This window comes from Phocoena phocoena, chromosome 2, assembly GCF_963924675.1.
Source record: "Phocoena phocoena chromosome 2, mPhoPho1.1, whole genome shotgun sequence".
In the NCBI taxonomy this organism is placed as follows: domain Eukaryota; kingdom Metazoa; phylum Chordata; class Mammalia; order Artiodactyla; family Phocoenidae; genus Phocoena; species Phocoena phocoena.
In genome coordinates, this window is record NC_089220.1 from 175,898,386 (window position 1) to 175,918,038 (window position 19,653).

General features: G+C 39.1%; 1 protein-coding gene across 1 annotated transcript in view; it reads right to left on the reverse strand.

The window, feature by feature from the left end:
* Positions 1 to 1,579: 1,579 nt before the first annotated feature.
* The window catches only part of MTPAP (mitochondrial poly(A) polymerase), a 28,457-nt gene continuing 10,383 nt past the window's right edge, over positions 1,580 to 19,653 (reverse strand). The window contains exons 5-9 of the mRNA XM_065872469.1: positions 16,579 to 16,790; positions 13,160 to 13,386; positions 3,945 to 4,037; positions 3,792 to 3,865; positions 1,580 to 2,112 (exon numbers count right to left, since the gene is read on the reverse strand). Of these exons, the coding sequence (XP_065728541.1) occupies positions 1,777 to 2,112; positions 3,792 to 3,865; positions 3,945 to 4,037; positions 13,160 to 13,386; positions 16,579 to 16,790 (942 nt within the window). The 3' untranslated portion in view covers positions 1,580 to 1,776. The remainder of the gene's footprint in view (positions 2,113 to 3,791; positions 3,866 to 3,944; positions 4,038 to 13,159; positions 13,387 to 16,578; positions 16,791 to 19,653) is intronic.

Below are 19,653 nucleotides of genomic sequence, written 5' to 3' on the forward strand. Positions count from 1 at the left end.
CCTGCCAATGCAGGTGACACAGGTTCAATCCCTGGTTCGGGAAGATCCCACATGCCGCGGAGCAACTAAGCCCGTGCGCTTCAACTACTGAGCCCGCGCTCTAGAGCCTGTGCTCCGCAACAAGAGAAGCCACCGCAATGAGAAGCCTGCACACCGCAACGAAGAGTAGCCCCCACCCGCCGCAACTAGAGAAAGCCCATGCGCAGCAATGAAGACCAAACACAGCCAAAAATAAATTAAAAAAATAAAAAAAAGATCAGTGTAGATTAAAACATCCTATAATTAAACCTCATCCTGAAAAGTAAAACAGACCTAGAGTGTCAAAGTTATTCTATAAATTACAAAAAAGAAAAGAAGTGCTAACACATATACATACTTTATGTGCTTAAATGACCACTTTAGACTTAACACCAACCAAAAAATGAAAATGTCCAATCAAATATCTGTGAACAGGAAAAAAAATCATTTCATTTAGAAACTCTTAAATATTTACGCTTTTTAAACCTCTTTTTAACTCTCAATACAGATTTCCGGCCCAACAGAATTAACCTAATTAAAAAACAAATGAAAAACGGCTTTTAATTTAAGGACACCGCCTGTACAGAAGAACACTGATGCCTGTTTGTTGGTTTCAGATGTGAAATCAAATAGCACGGCACACGGGCACAGAACTTACTTGCTTCATGACAATTCTATTAATGAGTTTCCCATAACGCCCCAAGCAGAGCTCATTATCGTTTCTGACCTAAAATTTAGATGGGAAACTATTTTGAAAACCAGTACAAATGCTACATCTGTATTCTGAGTAGCAAGAATAATAATTATATACCACAAACATTACAAACATGTGCTAAGTGCCAGGCCCATGACCTTGCACTCTCCCATGGGCCTCGCCTAACCTTCACAGCCATCTGGTGAAGGAGGCACCATTCTCATGCCCATTTAACAGAAGAGAAAACTGGGGCCCAAAGCGGCTGAGTAATTCACCGTGAAGTCAGCTGGCTCGAGTGTGTATTTTCCAGCTCTGTATCTGCTGCATAAACTGAAAGCTACTCTACAGGGAATGTAATGGAAATAGTATTGCAATACATACCTATTCCCCACAGGGAGAAAGGAATTCTTAAAAGAGAAGTGAAGGAATATTGGCAATACCACATACTAGTAGAAAAAGGATTTTATTGTTGAAAACAGAAAAATTAACTACGTACTATTTTTAAATCGTGTACTAGTATTTTCATATATTTGGCTTAGAATACCTAGAATGCAGTAACTGAAGTGTCTGCATTCATCTGTTTTAAAAACACGAACATTTTTGGAAATCAGTACCCATCTGCTTTTATTTATATGTGAGTACGAGTACTTTGAAGAATACAAAAATAAAGCGTACTATCGAGTCCTGCAGCTCCATTGTATTCACTGCCTGCGTATGTACATACCTAGAAGTCCTTCTAAATGATTCCCACCCAGAGACTGACGCAGATTTCAACAACGGTCTGATTACTAAGCTGATCTTCTCCACTTGCTTCGTATATTTTAACTGAAGTGTATTCCAATCTTCTTTCACCTGTTCCCATGGCTTTCAGACTGAAAACATCGCAGAATGTCAGACCCGTTTAAGGGGCCCAATGAGAAGATCGTGAAAACAGAGGCATCGATAAAAGTGTGATCGGCCAGAATTTCACACCGTTCTTCCAGGCAGTCCAGCGATTACCTTACAGGATAAAACCAGTTCTGAAAGCGAAGGAGCAGCCGTCATGCCTGAGTACCAACTGCTCTTTACCCATTGGTGGCTGTGGAATTTTCGGTACTGCTACTTTTTATGGATTCCAACAAGTTTTTAATTCTTTCACTTGCAGGCTTCTTTTTCTTCTTGGCAAGAGACATATTATTTGCTACAGAAGGTAGCAGCAGGGCTGCCAGCCCCCAGGGCTGATGATTTGATGGCGAAAGGCGATCTTTATCTTCCTGATGTAAAATCCAGGCACTTTCTCTGGCCAGATCTACAAATTTTTGCAGCTGACTTTGACTTACATTTTTGCTAATGTTGAGAGAAGTTTCAAAAGGATTCTGAATGTGCAGTGGAGAAGATTCAGGTTTGTTTTGTTCCCTTCCCTACAGATAATTTACAAGGAAGAAAAAGATGTATAAATATATGAAGGGCTCAGATATAAAAACTGTTTGGTTTAATAAAACGTCAAAAATGCATAAAATACCAGCATTAACTTTACAGAGTAAAGAGTTTCTTCCCCAAGGGGAGCGGGTATATATGCATGTTATGAGTTAGTGTATATGTGTGTGTGTACTTCTGACTGATTTTTTCCACTGTAGTTTTATGAAGATTCTTTAGAGAAAAATAAATTAGGTTTATGAGCTATGGATGATGATGTCACTGCTCTGATGAGAGGTATCCGGGCTGAGTCAACCAATAAAAGTATTTTTAAAATAACATAATATTTACCTAACAGAATAGAGCTGGGAAAGAAAAAAATTATGAAAAAGAAAAATGGCAGAAAACAAGATACAGTTATGTCTGAAACTTGCCAAAAACATACTTATTACAGAGGGAATAGAAGCACACAAAATCAGAAGCCTTAAATTAAATATAGTAATTACTGCTGCACAAGTATGAAATGAGAAAGGAAGAGAAGGAACAAAGGATCATTCATTTAAAAACACTAGACGTTTCCCATCTACATTCCTAAAGATCCAACTTAAATAAGGCTCTGCCAGGTAAGACACAGAAATAAAAAGAAAAGCTAGAGCTCGAGTCACACAAACATCAGTGATCCACTAGCCTATATAATCTTTTCCTCTTGCAAATGACACCACATATATGACTCAGACACTGCAAAACCAGCAGTCAGGTCTCCAACGCGAGCAGCCCGTTAATTCCCTAACTCCTCTCAAGCCGCTGCCCAGCAGGGTCCTGCCTGACCATCATCCCCGAACCTTAAGGGGTAAGGGTGCAGAAAGGGTGAAGAACTCCCTATGCTCCGTGCCCTTTTCCTTCTAGACTGCAGTCCAGAGCGCTGTGCCTCTACCCTCTCCCAACCCCACGCTTTCTTTCTTTTTTATTTGTTAAAAACAAGATCTCCATGAGCAGGATAAGGGTTAGGGAAGAATGAAAAAAGGAGAGTTGAAGAAACAAAAACAGAATATCTGAGTATGTGTTTTATGAAGCAAGTCTTCTAAGGGCTGTAACCAGATACCCACATGCTGAGGAGAACAGACCCGGAGCGCCATCTCAAGTACTTCCCACGTGCAAACAAGTTTTGCTCAGGGTTTACTCTGATAGATCCTCTTTAGGGAAAATGTCTGTCATTCCAGCTACTCAGATGAACCCAAATCATAATTCACTTGCCTAAGTAATTTAAACCCTAAGGGTTCAAATTGAGGGAATCACTCACATCTATCTTTGGGACTAGGTATTCTGTTTCTTTCACAGAAACCCAAATCCAGTTTAAAGAGAACTATACGTAAAATCATGCTTTCTAAAAAACTTTCAGAATATAGTCCACATTTTGAAGGACACAGTATTAGTAGTAAGTGACACAAAGTTACTTGGCCAAGTGACAAAGGCAGAAGTTGAAAAGAGCTGGCCTTTGCTCCTCCAGACTGATCTTAGCCAAGTCACGTAGCTCCACGAGAAAGACAGCTTTCTCATTACCGTCTATCACCACAGAGGTGACATGCAGTGACATTTGTTACAGTGCTTTGAAAACTAAACTCGTTAAATATTAGTGCAGTAGAAGACCATGTACCTAATACCCAAACATTGAAACAGTATTTACCTGTCGAATATTAATGGAATTTTTATTGAACGCGAAATTTCCAAAGTATTCAAAAAATTCTTTCAGTAGTAATTCTGTAAGAAAATAAAACAAGGAAAATAATAAAAAAGTCTGTTTCAGTCCAAAAGGAACAAAGAACAAGAAAACACCTACCTAGTGTTTCTGCGTTTCCTGAAGGTTTAATTTTATTGAAGTCACGAACAAATGTACAGTTGTGGCCTTCTATTATACACTTATCTTCTGCATCTTAAATAAACAGAAATGAAAAATATTTAACATTCTATTTCAAAGATATTCCCTATTTCAGAAATCTATAATCACATAAATCAAAGTTACAGATAAATGTGCCCTACTATTAGTCAGTGTTTTTTATATATAGTATAGACGGTTAGTAGGATTAAAACTCGATTAAAAAAGATTTGAGAGCAATTTTACTTCGGTAAAATTAACTTCACATGTACTTTAGCAAACTAGAATTGTCTATCAACACTCGATGATTCCTAATCTATCTTTTGAGGTCATCAGTTTTCTAGCTGAAAATGTAGACAGTTCCCATCTTTCACCAACTTAAATCCTGGCACTATCTTTGATCAATAATATTTAATTTCCATTTTCATTCTTATCACCCTTTTGTACGTTTATTTTCAACAATTCATCCACAACACATACAAATTGAATGTTCTAAGAATTTTGAAAACCTTCCAGTAATTTCTAAGATGCAGGCCTCTAGAGTGACTGTGATTCAGTACCACACATTTAACAGCACAGTGGACTTAAACATTCACCTTTCCTAACAGTATATACATCTTCAGAGGTAATCATTTCCCTAGTTATCAATAAATATACAGCTACCATGAAATCCTGCAACCATTTTAACCTACCTTCCACTGTATAACATGCAGGCAAACTCCCATTCTGAAAAGTCTAATGAGTGGCCACCTAAAAACGGCTTTCGCCTTCCCTAACTCCAAGCTGGCGCTCCAGCCTTTCTGTCCCGTGCTCCATCGGCACTTGCCCGACTGCGCTATGACTGCGTGCATGCTGTCTGCTCCCTTACCCCAGTCTGGGGCTACAGAGGCCACTGTCCAATCAAGGCAGTGATGACCTTCCCTCCCCCCTCCCATCCAGTCCACAACAAAAGAGTCCAGCGTACAGCGGGCACACAACCAAGAATCTGAATGATCGCTGATATTTGACTCTGAGTGCTTATCTATAACAGCCAGAAAGAAATTTAGAAAGAGATAAACAAGATTCCTTCCAACTTCTGTCTCCCCTTTTTTATGATTTTGGTTATTTTTTGGTTAAGACCTGAGTTACTGACTTAAGTTGTCAAAAAGCATTCCAGATTCTACCATTAATTCTAGATTCTAAAATTAATTGCTATTAATTTTAGTAGCAAATTTTACGTACTCTACTATACAAATGAAGAACTTATATACAGTTCCACTTACATCTACTTTTTATGGGACCTGGGCATATGTTTTATTATTTCAAATTATCAACAGTTTATATTTTTTGTGACACAGGCCAGTCACATATACTGATGCTCTTTTAGCTGCTATGTCCTTTTTTTCTCCCAGAAATATAATTCTAATAGAAAAATGAGATCCACATTAAAGTATTTCTAGGAATGTACAGTGATGAAAAACAGACTGTCTATGACTGCTGGTCTTCACTAAAAGAGTTTTTAACAAAGTAGTAAAACTTAAAGGACAAAAATTATCCTCTGATTTAAGATAGGGACATTTTTGTTTTTTCAAAATCCCCAAGGCATTCAAACCTAAGAAACAACTCAGCTGTTAAAGTCTTCCCCTTTTTTCTCTCCCCCGTTTTTCTGCTATTAAACTATCACCCAAACAACAGCTACACAGTCCAATATAACAGCCACTAGACACGTGCGGCCATTAAAATTAAATAGTCAGTTCCTCAGTCACACTAACCATATTTCAAGTGCCTGGAATGCCACAGATAACAAGTGGCTGCCCTGATGTACAACATGACCACAGAAAGTTCCACTGGACAGCGCTGCCACAGAGAAACGATGCTCAACCTACTCAGACGTAAGATACTCTTCGTTAATTCCCGCGGCAATGACTTTCTTCTTAAATGTACTGTATGAAGCACTGGCAAAAATTCTTAACTAAATACGAACTTTCTCAGCTGTGGACAAAATAGCCACGCAAGCACCTTAATTAACTCAGAATAGAGTCCTTCCTCTTAAGTGAGCTTCAAAACTACATGAAAACAATTAGGTTTATGTATTTACTAAATTTGATTTTCTTGCTTCCTTTGGAAATCTTTAGATTTTCAATGATTGGTACAGCAATTACTGTTTTTCAACATGATACATATGACAAATGAAATTCACTGAATAACATTCTCACAGACATATCCAGATTGATAAACGTACCCACACTTTTCAGGGAACTAATATTGAACTACCATAACTCACAGTCTGCCAGAGAGATCACAACTGGCAAGAGTTGGTATATATTGATAGATTACTAGGGGCTGCAGTAGAGATAATCGTATCTATGGGGTTATATAATTATTTAGGTTCAGCTTTCTGTTCGAAAGAGCCAAAATCAACACTGCACCAGCCACATGCATTTCTAACAAACAACCCGAAGTGGACAGGCATCTAAATAAGGGACATAACAACAGGCATCAAGTTTATATGAAAGCTGATTAATTTTTCTTTGGTAACAAATCCTTTATAACGTCCTACTCTTATAAGAAGAGTTTACTGGAATTAAACGTGAATAGCTACAATTATATAACTAACTACATTCCGCTTCTATTGTAACTATTAACAGCGCCAAGCCTTCCGGTATGCCATGGGTCAGCAGTAACTGAGAGAGGCCAGCAGGTGGCAGGGGACTCCGCCCCACTCACTTGTGAGGCTAACTCTTTAATATCTGGGGGTGGGGCGGGGGTAAACACACTCGGGCAGTTGCCGTTTTGCTTCCTTCTAGTCCACCAGCCAGTGATTTTTGAAAATGCACATCCAAGGGATCGCCTCTCAAGTACCTGGATCTAACTCTGTGAAGACTCTGAGTGTCATGGGTATATCCCCCCTTGAAAGCAGCTCTCATACCTCGTAGCTCACTCGACTCCAGAATAATTCACACTTAGATGCTGTTCCTCACACATGTGCATCTGTAACACAGACTACTCACTGCTAATCACCCGTGCTAATCTACAGACAAGGCCAAGTCCTTCTACGCGCCCCCCCCCATCACTCCGCGTGCTCCAGTGACACTCAGCCCCTCTGGGGTAAACATGGCAAAATAAACTCGGGCATCTACCTTTACCCCCTCCCAAAGCACCACTGAAATGACAGTAAAATGACATAAAATCTTAAAGGTGGAGAAAAGAAGAGCCAAGAGCAACCAAAATTTTTAAGATGAAGAACAGATGCACAAGCAGCAATGACTCAGGCAATGGGAAAACGCCGGGTCCTAAACCAGCAGTAAAGAAAGCTAAGAGGAAACCAGATGTCCAGGCAGAGCTCCCAATGGCTCGGGAGCTGAAGCGCCAGGTCCAGCCTGGATGCCTGACGGTGACAGAAGCACTGAGACCCTCCCCCGACCCCAGGTCTCTTCCTGACAGAAAATGTCGCATTTACCCTGGAGACAGCAGAAGAAAGAACCTCTAGACTGGGAGATGCAAGACACAGCGGACGGTGGGAAAACTGTTCTAAATGCAATAAATGGCATAATAAATGCCAAAGTTTCAGCATGCCAGTAGCCAGGCCTTTTCTGCCAGAGAAAAAGATCGAAAGAGTCCTTTCTGGGGAGCCTGCAGCCCCAGAGGAATGACCTGGATATGGGGACTCTAAAGCCCCAGAGAACAGCCAGCCGGGCCCTATATTGTGTGTCACAGCCAGCAAGCTCCACCCGGGCTCAGAGACTCAGATTAGCTTTTTAGTTTCTAATTCAAACATGAGCTGAAATTCAAAGATTACCAGACACCTGAGGAAGGCCTCTAACATGAGACTAAACAAAATAAAATGAAAAACTATTTTTAAAAAACAGAGGCTAGGTAAAGAATTAATTAACAGAATATTTGATGCTTCTATTTTGAGAAAAGATTTATTGAGATAACTCGTGGCAAGTTTGAGATTCAATTAATGTTAAGTACATGAAAAACTAAGCAAACAAAAATAAATAAGGAATATTAAAAACTACTAACTCCAAAAAATATAAAAAGTTGGGCAGGAAAGGAAATTAATTTTAGTTTACTGCATGGATCAGATATGAATAGTGCTTCCATAATCACAACAGTGTCAAGAGTGCACAGCAAGATCATGCCGTAGCTCTAGTCACAATACGAGGGATGGAAAATACGTGTGTATGTGTGAGGGCCCTACAGGAGGAAGAGTAATTCCTCCCCTTCCATGAAGGGAAGTCACAGACGGTGCCGAACGCTAAAAAAAAAAAAGGAAAATCAAGAAACAGCAACTCAGGATTTTATTTTGGAAATATGGTTTAAAATATTAAACAGATCAGGTAAAAGAGTTAAAAGTCGTTGCCTACAGTGAGAGACTAAAGGAGTAGAAGGCACAGGCCCAGAGGGCGAGTTAAAGTCACAAAGTCCGCAATAAACATACGCATCTGTAACTGATAGAACTGAACTTTAAAAGCCACAGTCCTTTTCATCAGACACTATCAAGGGAGTGAAAGGAACCAGTGTGCACATATCTGAGATACACAGATACGCATATACATACAGAACACATGACCAATGACCCATACGCAGAATATGCAAAGAATTCCAACGAATGAATTAGAAAATGACAGATAATCCAACAGAAAAATAAGTGAAAGACTTACAGAAACTTCACAAGAGATACCCAAATGGCTAATACATATATGAAAAGGTGCTCAATGTTATTAGTCACCGGGGAAAAGAAAATCAAAACGAACCGCGATGCCATCACACATGCAATTAGAAGAACTACCATAAAAAAAGACAATCCCAGGTGTTGGCAAAGCCAACAGCATTTACAACTTGTATACTGGGCCCGCGGGAGTTCACACTTTGGAAAACTGCTTGCCAGTGTCTCTACCAAAGCTCAATATACCCAAAGCCTGAGACTCAGGAACTCTACTCCTCAGATACACTGGACAGAAATGAGTACCTGTGTTCAGTTCTCACCAAATGTGCCAGAACAGTCACACTAGCACTACCTGTCATAGTTCCAGACTACAAATTACCCAAATGTCCACCAAAAATAGAATTTAAAAAAACTTTTGGAATATTCACATAACAGAATACTACATAGCAATGGAAATGAATGGTTCACAAATGCACTAATAAGATGAGTGAATCTCCTAAACACAATGTTGAGAGGGAAAAGCCAGACACAGAAGAATATGTACTCTGTGATACCTTTTACATAAGAGACACGAACAGGTAAGATTCATCTACGCTGTCAGAAAAGACTGGGCTGGGGGAAGGTGTACAGTGACCAGAAAGCACAGCTGGTACTTCTAGGTGCTTTATCCAACCTGGGTGGCGGTTACAGAGGTGTGTTCAGTTTGTGAAAATCTACACACACACACACACACACATATGCACTTTGATGTGTATTATATTTCAGTTGGAAAAAAAAGTATAAGCTCTGAAAAGTGCTTGCATTTGAATTCTGGCTCTAGCATGTTCTAACTATGTGAACTTAGGAAACTGAGATGATGCATAAAATTTTTTAGCCAAGTGCCTGGTACTCAATAAATTGTTACTGGGTCCCAGGAAGCTAGCAAATAAAGCTCTCTTCTGTGCTGGGGTCTCCGCATCAAATTTGTTGAAAACACTACCCAGTCGTTTCTTCCTCAAACCTTTAATTCGTCATAGGAATTAAAGGAAAAGCAGGAATCCTAAACAAAAGAACTCTAATCAAACAACTGATTATAAGAGGAAGATGCTATATTAAAAGCATTAAACACAGAAGTAAATATAACAAAGGTAGCAAAGCCAAAAAAAGGGCAGAAAATGCAGGAAAATAGGACACATGGGGGAAAGTAGTAGCGACTAAGAAAAGATAAAGAAACAAAAATTCAAGAATCACCAAAATACAAATCATGCTCAGTACAAAACAACCTTCAACTTTAAAATGTTCATCCAATCATTTCAACCTATTTACTGAACTTCTCTAGGCCAGGAGCAGAAAATGCAGAGACGAATCAGACAGCCTGCCCTAGAAAAGCCTGGCCAAGGCAGGCAGGTAAAAGAACGACAGCAGTCTACCCGCTGTTACCAGCCAGGTGCGCTCCAGGTACTTGGGAGCCGACAAGGCACTGCCTCCTGGGAGGCAGGGGGGAGAGACAAGCCAGGTAAGAGCTAACAAACAAGTCTGTGGACTGGGCATGTCCTCTCTGCCTTGATGATGAGGAGGTCCTCCAGGCAAGAAGAGGAGGCAGGAGGAAAAGGCCATCTCAGGTGAAGGCACAGAGATGTGCACAAGTGCAGAAGGGCTGCAGCTCCCGATCTACACACAAGAGGGAAGGTACAAGAGGAGGAGGAAAACGAAGACCACGAAGGACCCGAAACACAAGGATAAGAAGTTTGGACTTCCACTTCTGGATTTCAAACAGCGGATGACAAAGTCCTAGAAGTGCTAACAGGCGCCCCAGAAATTGACGCTGCCTTCTACTAACAAACAAGCCAGCAGGCAGGCACGCAGGTAGGCAGTCGAGTCGACAGGGTCTCACTGTCTTCTTTGTGAAACGACACAAACGACAGCCTCTACTTGAATATCCAATGAGAGGCGTAGTTTAGAAGACAAGGACTGTAACAGGACACAGTCCCTCAGCTGCTTAATTACGGAGTGCTCAAGATGGCTTTGATTATTTCACGATTTAACACTGCTTTTATTCTTAGCCATATACTGTTGAATGTACATCAGTATGGGACCACTGGTTAGAATCAGAAAGTATAAAAAACGTGGATTCTGAAAAATACTTAAATGAGTAGGAAAAAAGTATTTTGACAAATTCTCCTCAAAATCATCTTCACCACATCCTTCATATACATTCATCCACAAAAAATTGTTTTACAAGTTCAAGATTTCACGAGAACTTCAAAAACCAAAGATAAAAAAGTAGCAACATCAAATTCGCTTTACATTTATTGGCAATTCACACCTATAATGTGCTATGTGGAAAGAAGCAACTGAAGTGGCCCCAAAGTTTCTCTGACCATGTTTAAAATCTAACATGAAGAATTTTTAACAACTAATTTGGTGTTTTTAAGTAGAAAATGAAGGAATTCACAAACTAATTTTGTCGGTTTTGATGCCATAAGATGTGAATAAATTTAAATTTGGTTTAAAATACATTTGGAATAAAAACTCAACATGTCTTTTTTTTTTTTTTTTTCGGTACGCGGGCATCTCACCGTTGTGGCCTCTCCCGCCGCGGAGCACAGGTTCCGGACGCGCAGGCTCAGCGGCCATGGCTCACGGGCCCAGCCGCTCCGCGGCATGTGGGATCCTCCCGGACCGGGGCACGAACCCGTGTCCCCTGCATCGGCAGGCGGACTCACAACCACTGCGCCACCAGGGAAGCCCAACGTGTCATTTTTAATTCATTCACAAATCATATTCTTTTTCTGAAACAATTAGTGAAAAATTTTTAAAAAAAGATACTAGGAAATTACTGAAGGATTTCAAGAGAGAGAATACCACAATCAGACATGAATTTCTGAAAATCACTGTTAAGAATGGAGCAGTGGGAAGGAGAGAAGCAGCATAAACCTCCCCGGGCAGGGACGCGAGGGGCCTGAGCGTGGCAGGGTGGCAGCGCTTGTCAGACTGGGAGAGAACAATCACGATGTTAGCAGCAGTCAGCCCCCAACATAAACCTGCCTCAATTCCTCCCCTTTTTCAGCTTCTACTCTTTCTTAGCTTCTGAACTCCAAGATTCCATGATATTTCCCCAAAGTGGTTTCTAGGAGAGCAGTCAGAAGCGTCAGGGCACACAGCAGGGACTGAGCAGGAAGTGCTATTTCCAAGCACCAAGTCCTTACTGGTGAGATCTACCCATGTTTTCTGTTTGTTTCTTACCTCTTTACTAGACTGAGTTACCTGAGAACATCGTCTGTGCCAAAAATCACACCTGACACATAGTAAGTCACCAACAGATCTTTAGTGAATGAATGACACCGAACGATGAGATGAGCACCGGCGCGGACGATGCCCTTTATCCCAACCTCAAAGATGAGACACAGGCTCACCACTCCATCTCCCTGAAAACTTGCTACTTTCCATTAACCTGCCACACGGAGCTTTTTTTAAAGCTTACTTTCAAGCTGTACCACCACTTACAGTGCTCACAGGAAAGAAGAGATGACTTCTAATTTGAATGATAAGGAAAAGTGGCATGGAAGGGAACTTAAAAGAACTTAGAGAAGAAAAGGCACATTCTAGGAAGAAAAACACACAGCATAAACGAAAGAGCTAAGAGGAAATGTTATGAACGTGATATTGGCTGAAACGTGGGAACACATGAAGAAAAATGGTGGGAGAAGAGGTTGGAAAAATTGGATGTGGCTACAGGTGAAAATCTTAAACACCAAGCTAAGTCAACTGCTTGACGTTTATTCTATAGGGAATAAAATTCCTTTAAGGTGATTTTAAACAGGGACGATTCAGGGATGTACTTTAAAAGAACTATTTGGCAGCAATATATAGGAGGGGCAGAAGATGGAGTGCGTATACACTTTGAGTAAATCCCTGAATTATCTTCCTTTTAGAATTTAGGACTGTAATACTTTAGTATCTCATCCAGCAGTCTAGCAAAATTTCAATTTATTTAAGATATAAATTAAATAGTATACTAATTTTAAAACCATTTACCTACGATTCCTTATAAGCTTTAACAAAAAAAAAATTTAGGATCTCTGTAAAGCAATTATGATCCAATAAAGATGCTAAAACAAAAACAACAAAAAAACATCATGAAACAGTTTTTAGCATCTCTAAGAGAAATCTGGAAATAGCTTCAGACTTGGAAAGCCATCTCTGAAGCTGGGATCCTATCGGAAGCTGCATCTGGGATATATTTTTTTCCAAGGTCGTTCCAAGATTGGTAAACCAAGGGAGAGGTTCCAACTGGCTCAGGAGATTGTAAACAACATTGCCAACTGACACAAGACAGAACTCTCAAAAAATTCTAAAGGCCTCAGCTTCACAAATCATCTGCTCTCATGACCTCTGCTGGACATTAAGAAAATTAAAAGCTCTTACATTTTAGATTCATAAGGCTTTGAAAATACATGACCACCAAACACACACACATGGTTTTGAAAACACATGGTAATTCTATCCATTCAAATGTCAGAGAGAAAATAGATGCTTCTAGTCTCACCTGCAAGGGTTTTTAGGTAGTCTAGTGTTGGAAGAATAGGGGGTGATCTCCTCTGGAGAAAAAAGATGACCATCACGGTAAGGGAGAAATTTGTAATCCAAGCACCAGGAATACTACTCGTTAACGAATGTGCTCGAGCCCAGCATCGGATACTGAACACCAAGGCTCTCACTCGGGAGTCCAGGGCACCATACATATAAAGGAGTTCAGAACTCTTCAAGGCAATCCTTCAAAAGAGAAAAATAACAGGAATTTTCAAACCCCCGAATTATGATCCCAGAGTAGAATAAAACACATACCTGGGGACGTATCTAAATATCTTACTCTACCTGAACATATTCAGAATAAGAACAGGTCATCAAAAGCAGTATGTATTTGCAATATAAAATTTAACGTGAGTGGTTACACTTTCGTCACCCTTAGAACATTCTTTTAACTGATGCAGTTCTAAAGCTTAAAATTTTAAAATCAAAGTTCCTAAACATGACATAATAAGTGAAATACTACCTAAGCACTCTTCATTAACTATCAGTAAAGACACCAGCACATCTGTAAATAAGACGCTTCACACTTCAGTTGCACACCTGGATTATCTAGTCCTTTTTTTCTTTTTTTCTTTTTTTTGAGCTATCAGTTCATGTGTTTATTTGTTGCACCCATTGCTTTTCCAGTGTTTTTAGGGGGCATTTAAGAACCCCTGTAGTAAGTTGTCCAGGTATGAGTCTAGAAATTTAGATCAGAGAAGATACAGACAGAATGAACAAAGTCAGCACCAGAATGCATTCGGGCTGTAGGCATTCCAGCCCGATGGTTCTGCAGATTAATCAAAATTTGAGCTGCAAGTTTATTTCTGATCTTCCCTCCAGAAGTAGCTAGAAATGAAATGCTGTCATTTGTAGGATTTACACTGGCCACAAGGAGAAACACGATAATTCTTCCAGGGTAAAGATTTCCTGATAACTGAATTTCAAAAACAATTTGATCTCATTGTAGATTATAGGTGAAATAACCTTATACTTTCTCATCTAAATCAGGACACTTTAGAATGGGAAAGGGGGGTTATCTAGTCCTTTGACAGACAAGGAAAACATTCTACTTATTTTATCAAGAAAGTATAAATGTCTTAAAATTCAGCCCAAATTACTTAAGTTTATTATTTATAAAAACCACAATCCATGAAGATAAAATGTCTATTAAGAAATTAATCTTCAGAGCCTGTTTTCAATAAGTTTTCTAGTCATAATGTTACAGTGCAAAGAATTATAAGAATTATTTTTAAATTAATCTCCTACTGATCAAGACATGTTTTTTAATTACTCAAAGAGATGAGAGAGGGCACAGCATCATTTCACAGTATCAACTCCAAACTGTCTACCAAGTACCACCATGGATGGCATTTACCTCCTGAGTTTAAGGAAAAGAGGAGAAATGTCAAATTAGAAATTCATGGTGATTAAATGTTTTATCCATGTAAATGAAGGTAAATTAAGCTGAAAAATAAATATCAAATAGTGCAAGGTATCTGATATAAAAAAACAATGAGAGTATAAAAACCTGAAGCATATTAAAACAAAATTTTTAAAACTATACCAACAAGACCATGAAAATAACACTATTACAAAGATAAATGTCCTTTTAGAGACACAGATGTAGAGAACAAACATATGGACACCAAGGGGGGAAAACCGCGGGGTGGTGGTGGGATGAATTGTGCGATTGGGATTAACATGTATACACTGATGTGTATAAAACTATGACTAATAAGAACCTGCTGTATAAAAAAACAAACAAAAAAACAACTAATACTAAACTTTCTTTGGGTTATTTGTATGGAAATATGTTAATATAAATGTTTCAGACGTTACATGAAATTTCGAAAAATCTTATATGTCCTGGTATAATGTTATAAGTCATAATTCTAGTTATTACTTTAAAATGTGTATCTCAGAAATAACTAAATTTCCTTGTCAACTGCATTATTATAAACTTTTATCAAATCTTAAACCGTGGTCATTTTTAAGTCTTTTGTCATTTACAGACAGTTCTGGGTGTACTCTGATGCTCTTGCAAAAATGTTCCTATAAAAGGGTTTCATCTTCAAGGAATTCATGGAAAAGACTCTGACAAGTACAGGTTTCTGGTAACTGACTATCCTGCTGAACTGAATGAATAAGCATTTTCAGAACTCTAATGGAAAACTGATGAATTCATAAAAGTGCTAACAAAAGATCAAGATGAAAAGAATTAATCACATGGGACTGAGTGAACTGATGAGGGTGATTATAATTTTTGACTTTCTATTTGAATAAAAAAAAAATCCCACAAAGACTCAGAAGCAAAATATATACAAATCAATTTTCACTGCAAAGTAAAGGAGCTGTTACAGTGGAGGATTCCTGGACTGAATGTCACTATTATGACATAGTGTGAGTGGGTTTCGTAATTGCAGTCATTGTTGCTTTTGTTGTGGTCATCCATTTACAATGCTTGGTGTCAGTCTATCTCTTGTAAAAATAAAATACAGCGTGTATGTGTGAAAAAAAAATTTCCATAGTTTAAAAACTATTCTGATTGTATGGATTTATATAAAGGTGTTTCTTGCTAAAAAAAAAAAATTAATGATGTAATCTTTCACCTCTAAAAAAAAAAGTCATTTTATTCTATTTATATACTATAAAGAAAATATAAGAATGATAGAAATACAGTATATATTTTTATTATTCAAAAGTACTTAGCACTGACTTGTTAGTGAACACTTGAGTTTAATCAAAACTGCTCTAGATTGGATTTTCTGAATCTATTTGTACTTCTGATTATGTATCTAGCAGATAGTACAGTGAAACCAAACACATGTAATGAGCATACTAGAGTATAAAGAAACAAACTCCTCAGCTGAGAAGTCTTCCCTACTGAGAACCAAAGAAAAGTCGTCAGAGTATAAAAGAAGTTGTCATTCTCATCCCGTGTGTTTTAAAGCAAACAGGTTGATAATAAAATGAAAACATGCTGAAGAAAAACTACACAGTCTCATTAGGCTGCTCAGACCACCGTCTGACTTAAGCAAATGCTACCTGTGTTTGGACACACAGTCGACTGCATCTGGAAGCAGCTGAGAGCACAAACCCAAGGTACTGCTTTATTTTCCAAGTGCGCTAGAAGGCTATATACTTCGGAATTTCTGAGTTGTTATCAGGCTACGTAAGTAAGAACAATGAAACACAAGTCTTCTCAGAGGATGTTAGTTAGGTATGTTAACATTTTAATAATTGAAAACCCTACTTTTCAATTCAAGTGTTCAAATTTTTAAAAAATTATTATTAAAGCATATCAAAGAGTCGAAAGCCATTGTTTCTGTACCAGAAAAACTATCCTAATACCTTATAACATTCACATTTAAGATAATAAATAAGAGACCATACCTATTGTTAGTAGTCAAATCACACTGAAATCCAGAGGCCTGGTGTGAGAACCGGACAAGGGGGCACCGAGCATTTAGTATTTTCTGCACTCCCACACAGCCCGGGCCAAAGTGGTCAAGGCATTCTCCTACCACAGACAGGATCTTCTGTGTTGCAATTCTTTCCGAAGGAACATTTTTCACTTGAAATTCCATCAGAAAATTTCCTGAGGCCTGAAAAATAAAAACATTTGCAAATAGGAGCTTTTCATAAAAAGGAATTTCTTAAAAAAACTTTTCTAAAAGGATGCTCTAAGTCATTTCCGACCAAAACACACACACACACACACACACACACACACACCAAAACCCAAAACAAACAAACAAAATCAATAAACACACACACAAAAAATTCTTCATGCAATCACAGCCAAAAGTAGACCAAAAATCTTCAGCTCTCAAAACAGACAAACTACAGACTAGGAGAAAATATTTGCAAACGATGTGACCGACAAGGGCTTAATTTCCAATATATACAACAGTTCATACAACTCAATAACAAAAAAGCAAACAACCCAATCAAAAAATGGGCAGAAGACCTAAATAGACATTTCTCCAAAGAAGACATACAGATGGCCAAGAGGCACATGATAAGATGCTCAACATCACTAATCATTAGAGAAATGCAAATCAAAGCTACAATGAGGTTATCACCTCACACCCATCAGAATGGCCATCATTAAAAAGTCGACAAATAGGGCTTCCCTGGTGGCGCAGTGGTTGAGAGTCCGCCTGCCGATGCAGGGCACATGGGTTCATGCCCCGGTCTGGGAAGATCCCACATGCTGCAGAGTGGCTGGGCCCGTGAGCCATGGCCGCTGAGCCTGCGCGTCCGGAGCCTGTGCTCCGCAACGGCAGAGGCCACAACAGCGAGAGGCCCGCGTACCGCAAAAAAAAAAAAAAAAGGTCGACAAATAATAAATGCTGCAGAGGGTGTGGAGAAAAGGGAACCTTCCTACTCTGTTGGTGGGAATGGAAATGGATACAGCCACTATGGAGAACAGTATGGAGGTTCCTTAAAAAACTAAAAATAGAACTACTATACAACCCAGCAATTCCACTACTGGGCACCTGAGAAAACCATAATTCAAAAAGAGTCATGTACCACAATGTTCACTGCAGCTCTATTTACAATAGCCAGGACATGAAAGCAACCTAAGTGTCCATCGACAGATGAATGGATAAAAACAATGTGACACCCCACACACACACACACAATGGAATACTACTCAGCCATTAAAAAGAACGAAATAGTGCCATCTGCAGCAACACGGATGGACCCAGAGATTATCATACTAAGTGAGGTCAGAAAGAGAAAGACAAATATGTGATACCTCTTGTGTGTGGATTCTAACATATGATACAAATGAACTTATTTATAAAACAGAAACAGACTCAGAAGACATAGAAGACCAACTTATGGTTACCCAAGGGGGTGGGGGAGGGATAAATTAGGAGTTTAGGATTAGCAGATACAAACTATTGATACTATACATAAAATAAACAACAAGGTCCTGCTGTACAGCACAGGGAACTGTATTCAATATCCTGTGATAAACCATCATGGAAAAGAATATGAAAAAGAATAAATGTATGTATAACTGAATCACTTTGCTGGACAGCAGAAATCAACACAACATTGTAAACCAACTATATTTCAATAAAAATACTTTCCAAAAATCTTCAGTTTTCTTTTGCTTCTCTAGAGTAAAAATACTAACCTGAAAAATCAGTGGCTTTTTATAATTAACTTACGTACCACAGTATATATCATAAAGAAATACTACAGTAGAACCATAGATTCTATAAATTCTGTGAACATACATGTGCCTTTCCAAGTTAGCCTTTCCATTTTAATAAGATCTGTAAACCCACAGTAGTTATAACAGGAAATATATGCACGAGGACAGTAGATCAATAGAAGAAAACAGTACAGACCTAACTACAGAAATTTAATAGTTAATAAAATGAATTCTGCAAATTACTGCAGGAAAATTGCTATTGAAACAACGAGCCAAGTGGCCATTAAAAAAAATACACTAGGGGCTTCCCTGGTGGCGCAGTGGTTGAGAGTCCGCCTGCCGATGCAGGGGACGCGGGTTCGTGCCCCGGTCCGGGAAGATCCCACATGCCGCAGAGCGGCTGGGCCCGTGAGCCATGGCCGCTGAGCCTGCGCATCCGGAGCCTGTGCTCCGCAGCGGGAGAGGCCACAGCAGAGGTCCGTGTACCATAAAAAAAAAAAAAAAAAAAAAAAAAAAAAAAAATACACTAGACTAGTCCAAAACCAAAGTAAATTCAACACAGACCAAAGACTTAAACATAAAAGGTTTTTTTTTTTAATTAATTAATTTATTTATTTATTTTAGCGGTACGCGGGCCTCTCACTGTTGTGGCCTCTCCCGTTGCGGAGCACAGGCTCCGGACGCGCAGGCTCAGAGGCCATGGCTCACGGGCCCAGCCGCTCCGCGGCATGTGGGATCTTCCCAGACCGGGGCGCGAACCCGTGTCCCCTGCACTGGCAGGCGGACTCTCAACCACTGCGCCACCAGGGAAGCGCAAACATAAAAGGTTTTAATCAATAAAGTACCAGAACACAATGGGTGAAAGTTTCTACAATCTTGGAGTGAAGGATTCTCTAAGCATGACATGAAATTCCAGAACACACAAAAGAATACTGATGAATAAAAATTAAAACCATCTTCAGGCCAAGCATATATTCATTACTAGATAAAAGACAAATGAAGACAATAATACATATCATATAAAGGGCTAACTTCCCTAATTTATGAAGGGTTTGTACAAATGGAAGGGAGGAAAGCCCACCCAATTCTAAAAATGGCCAAAGACACTTGAATAAGAAACTAACAGAAGAAATAAAAATGAGTAAGAAACATAGAAAGAGCTGTTCTTGTTGTCCAGAAACTAAGAAGAAATTAAAATAACAATGAGATTTTTCATTTATCAGTCTGGCAAAGACAAAAAGGGTGACAGGACCAGTGTTGGGGGGTGAGGGGAAACACATACATCCCGTCAGTGG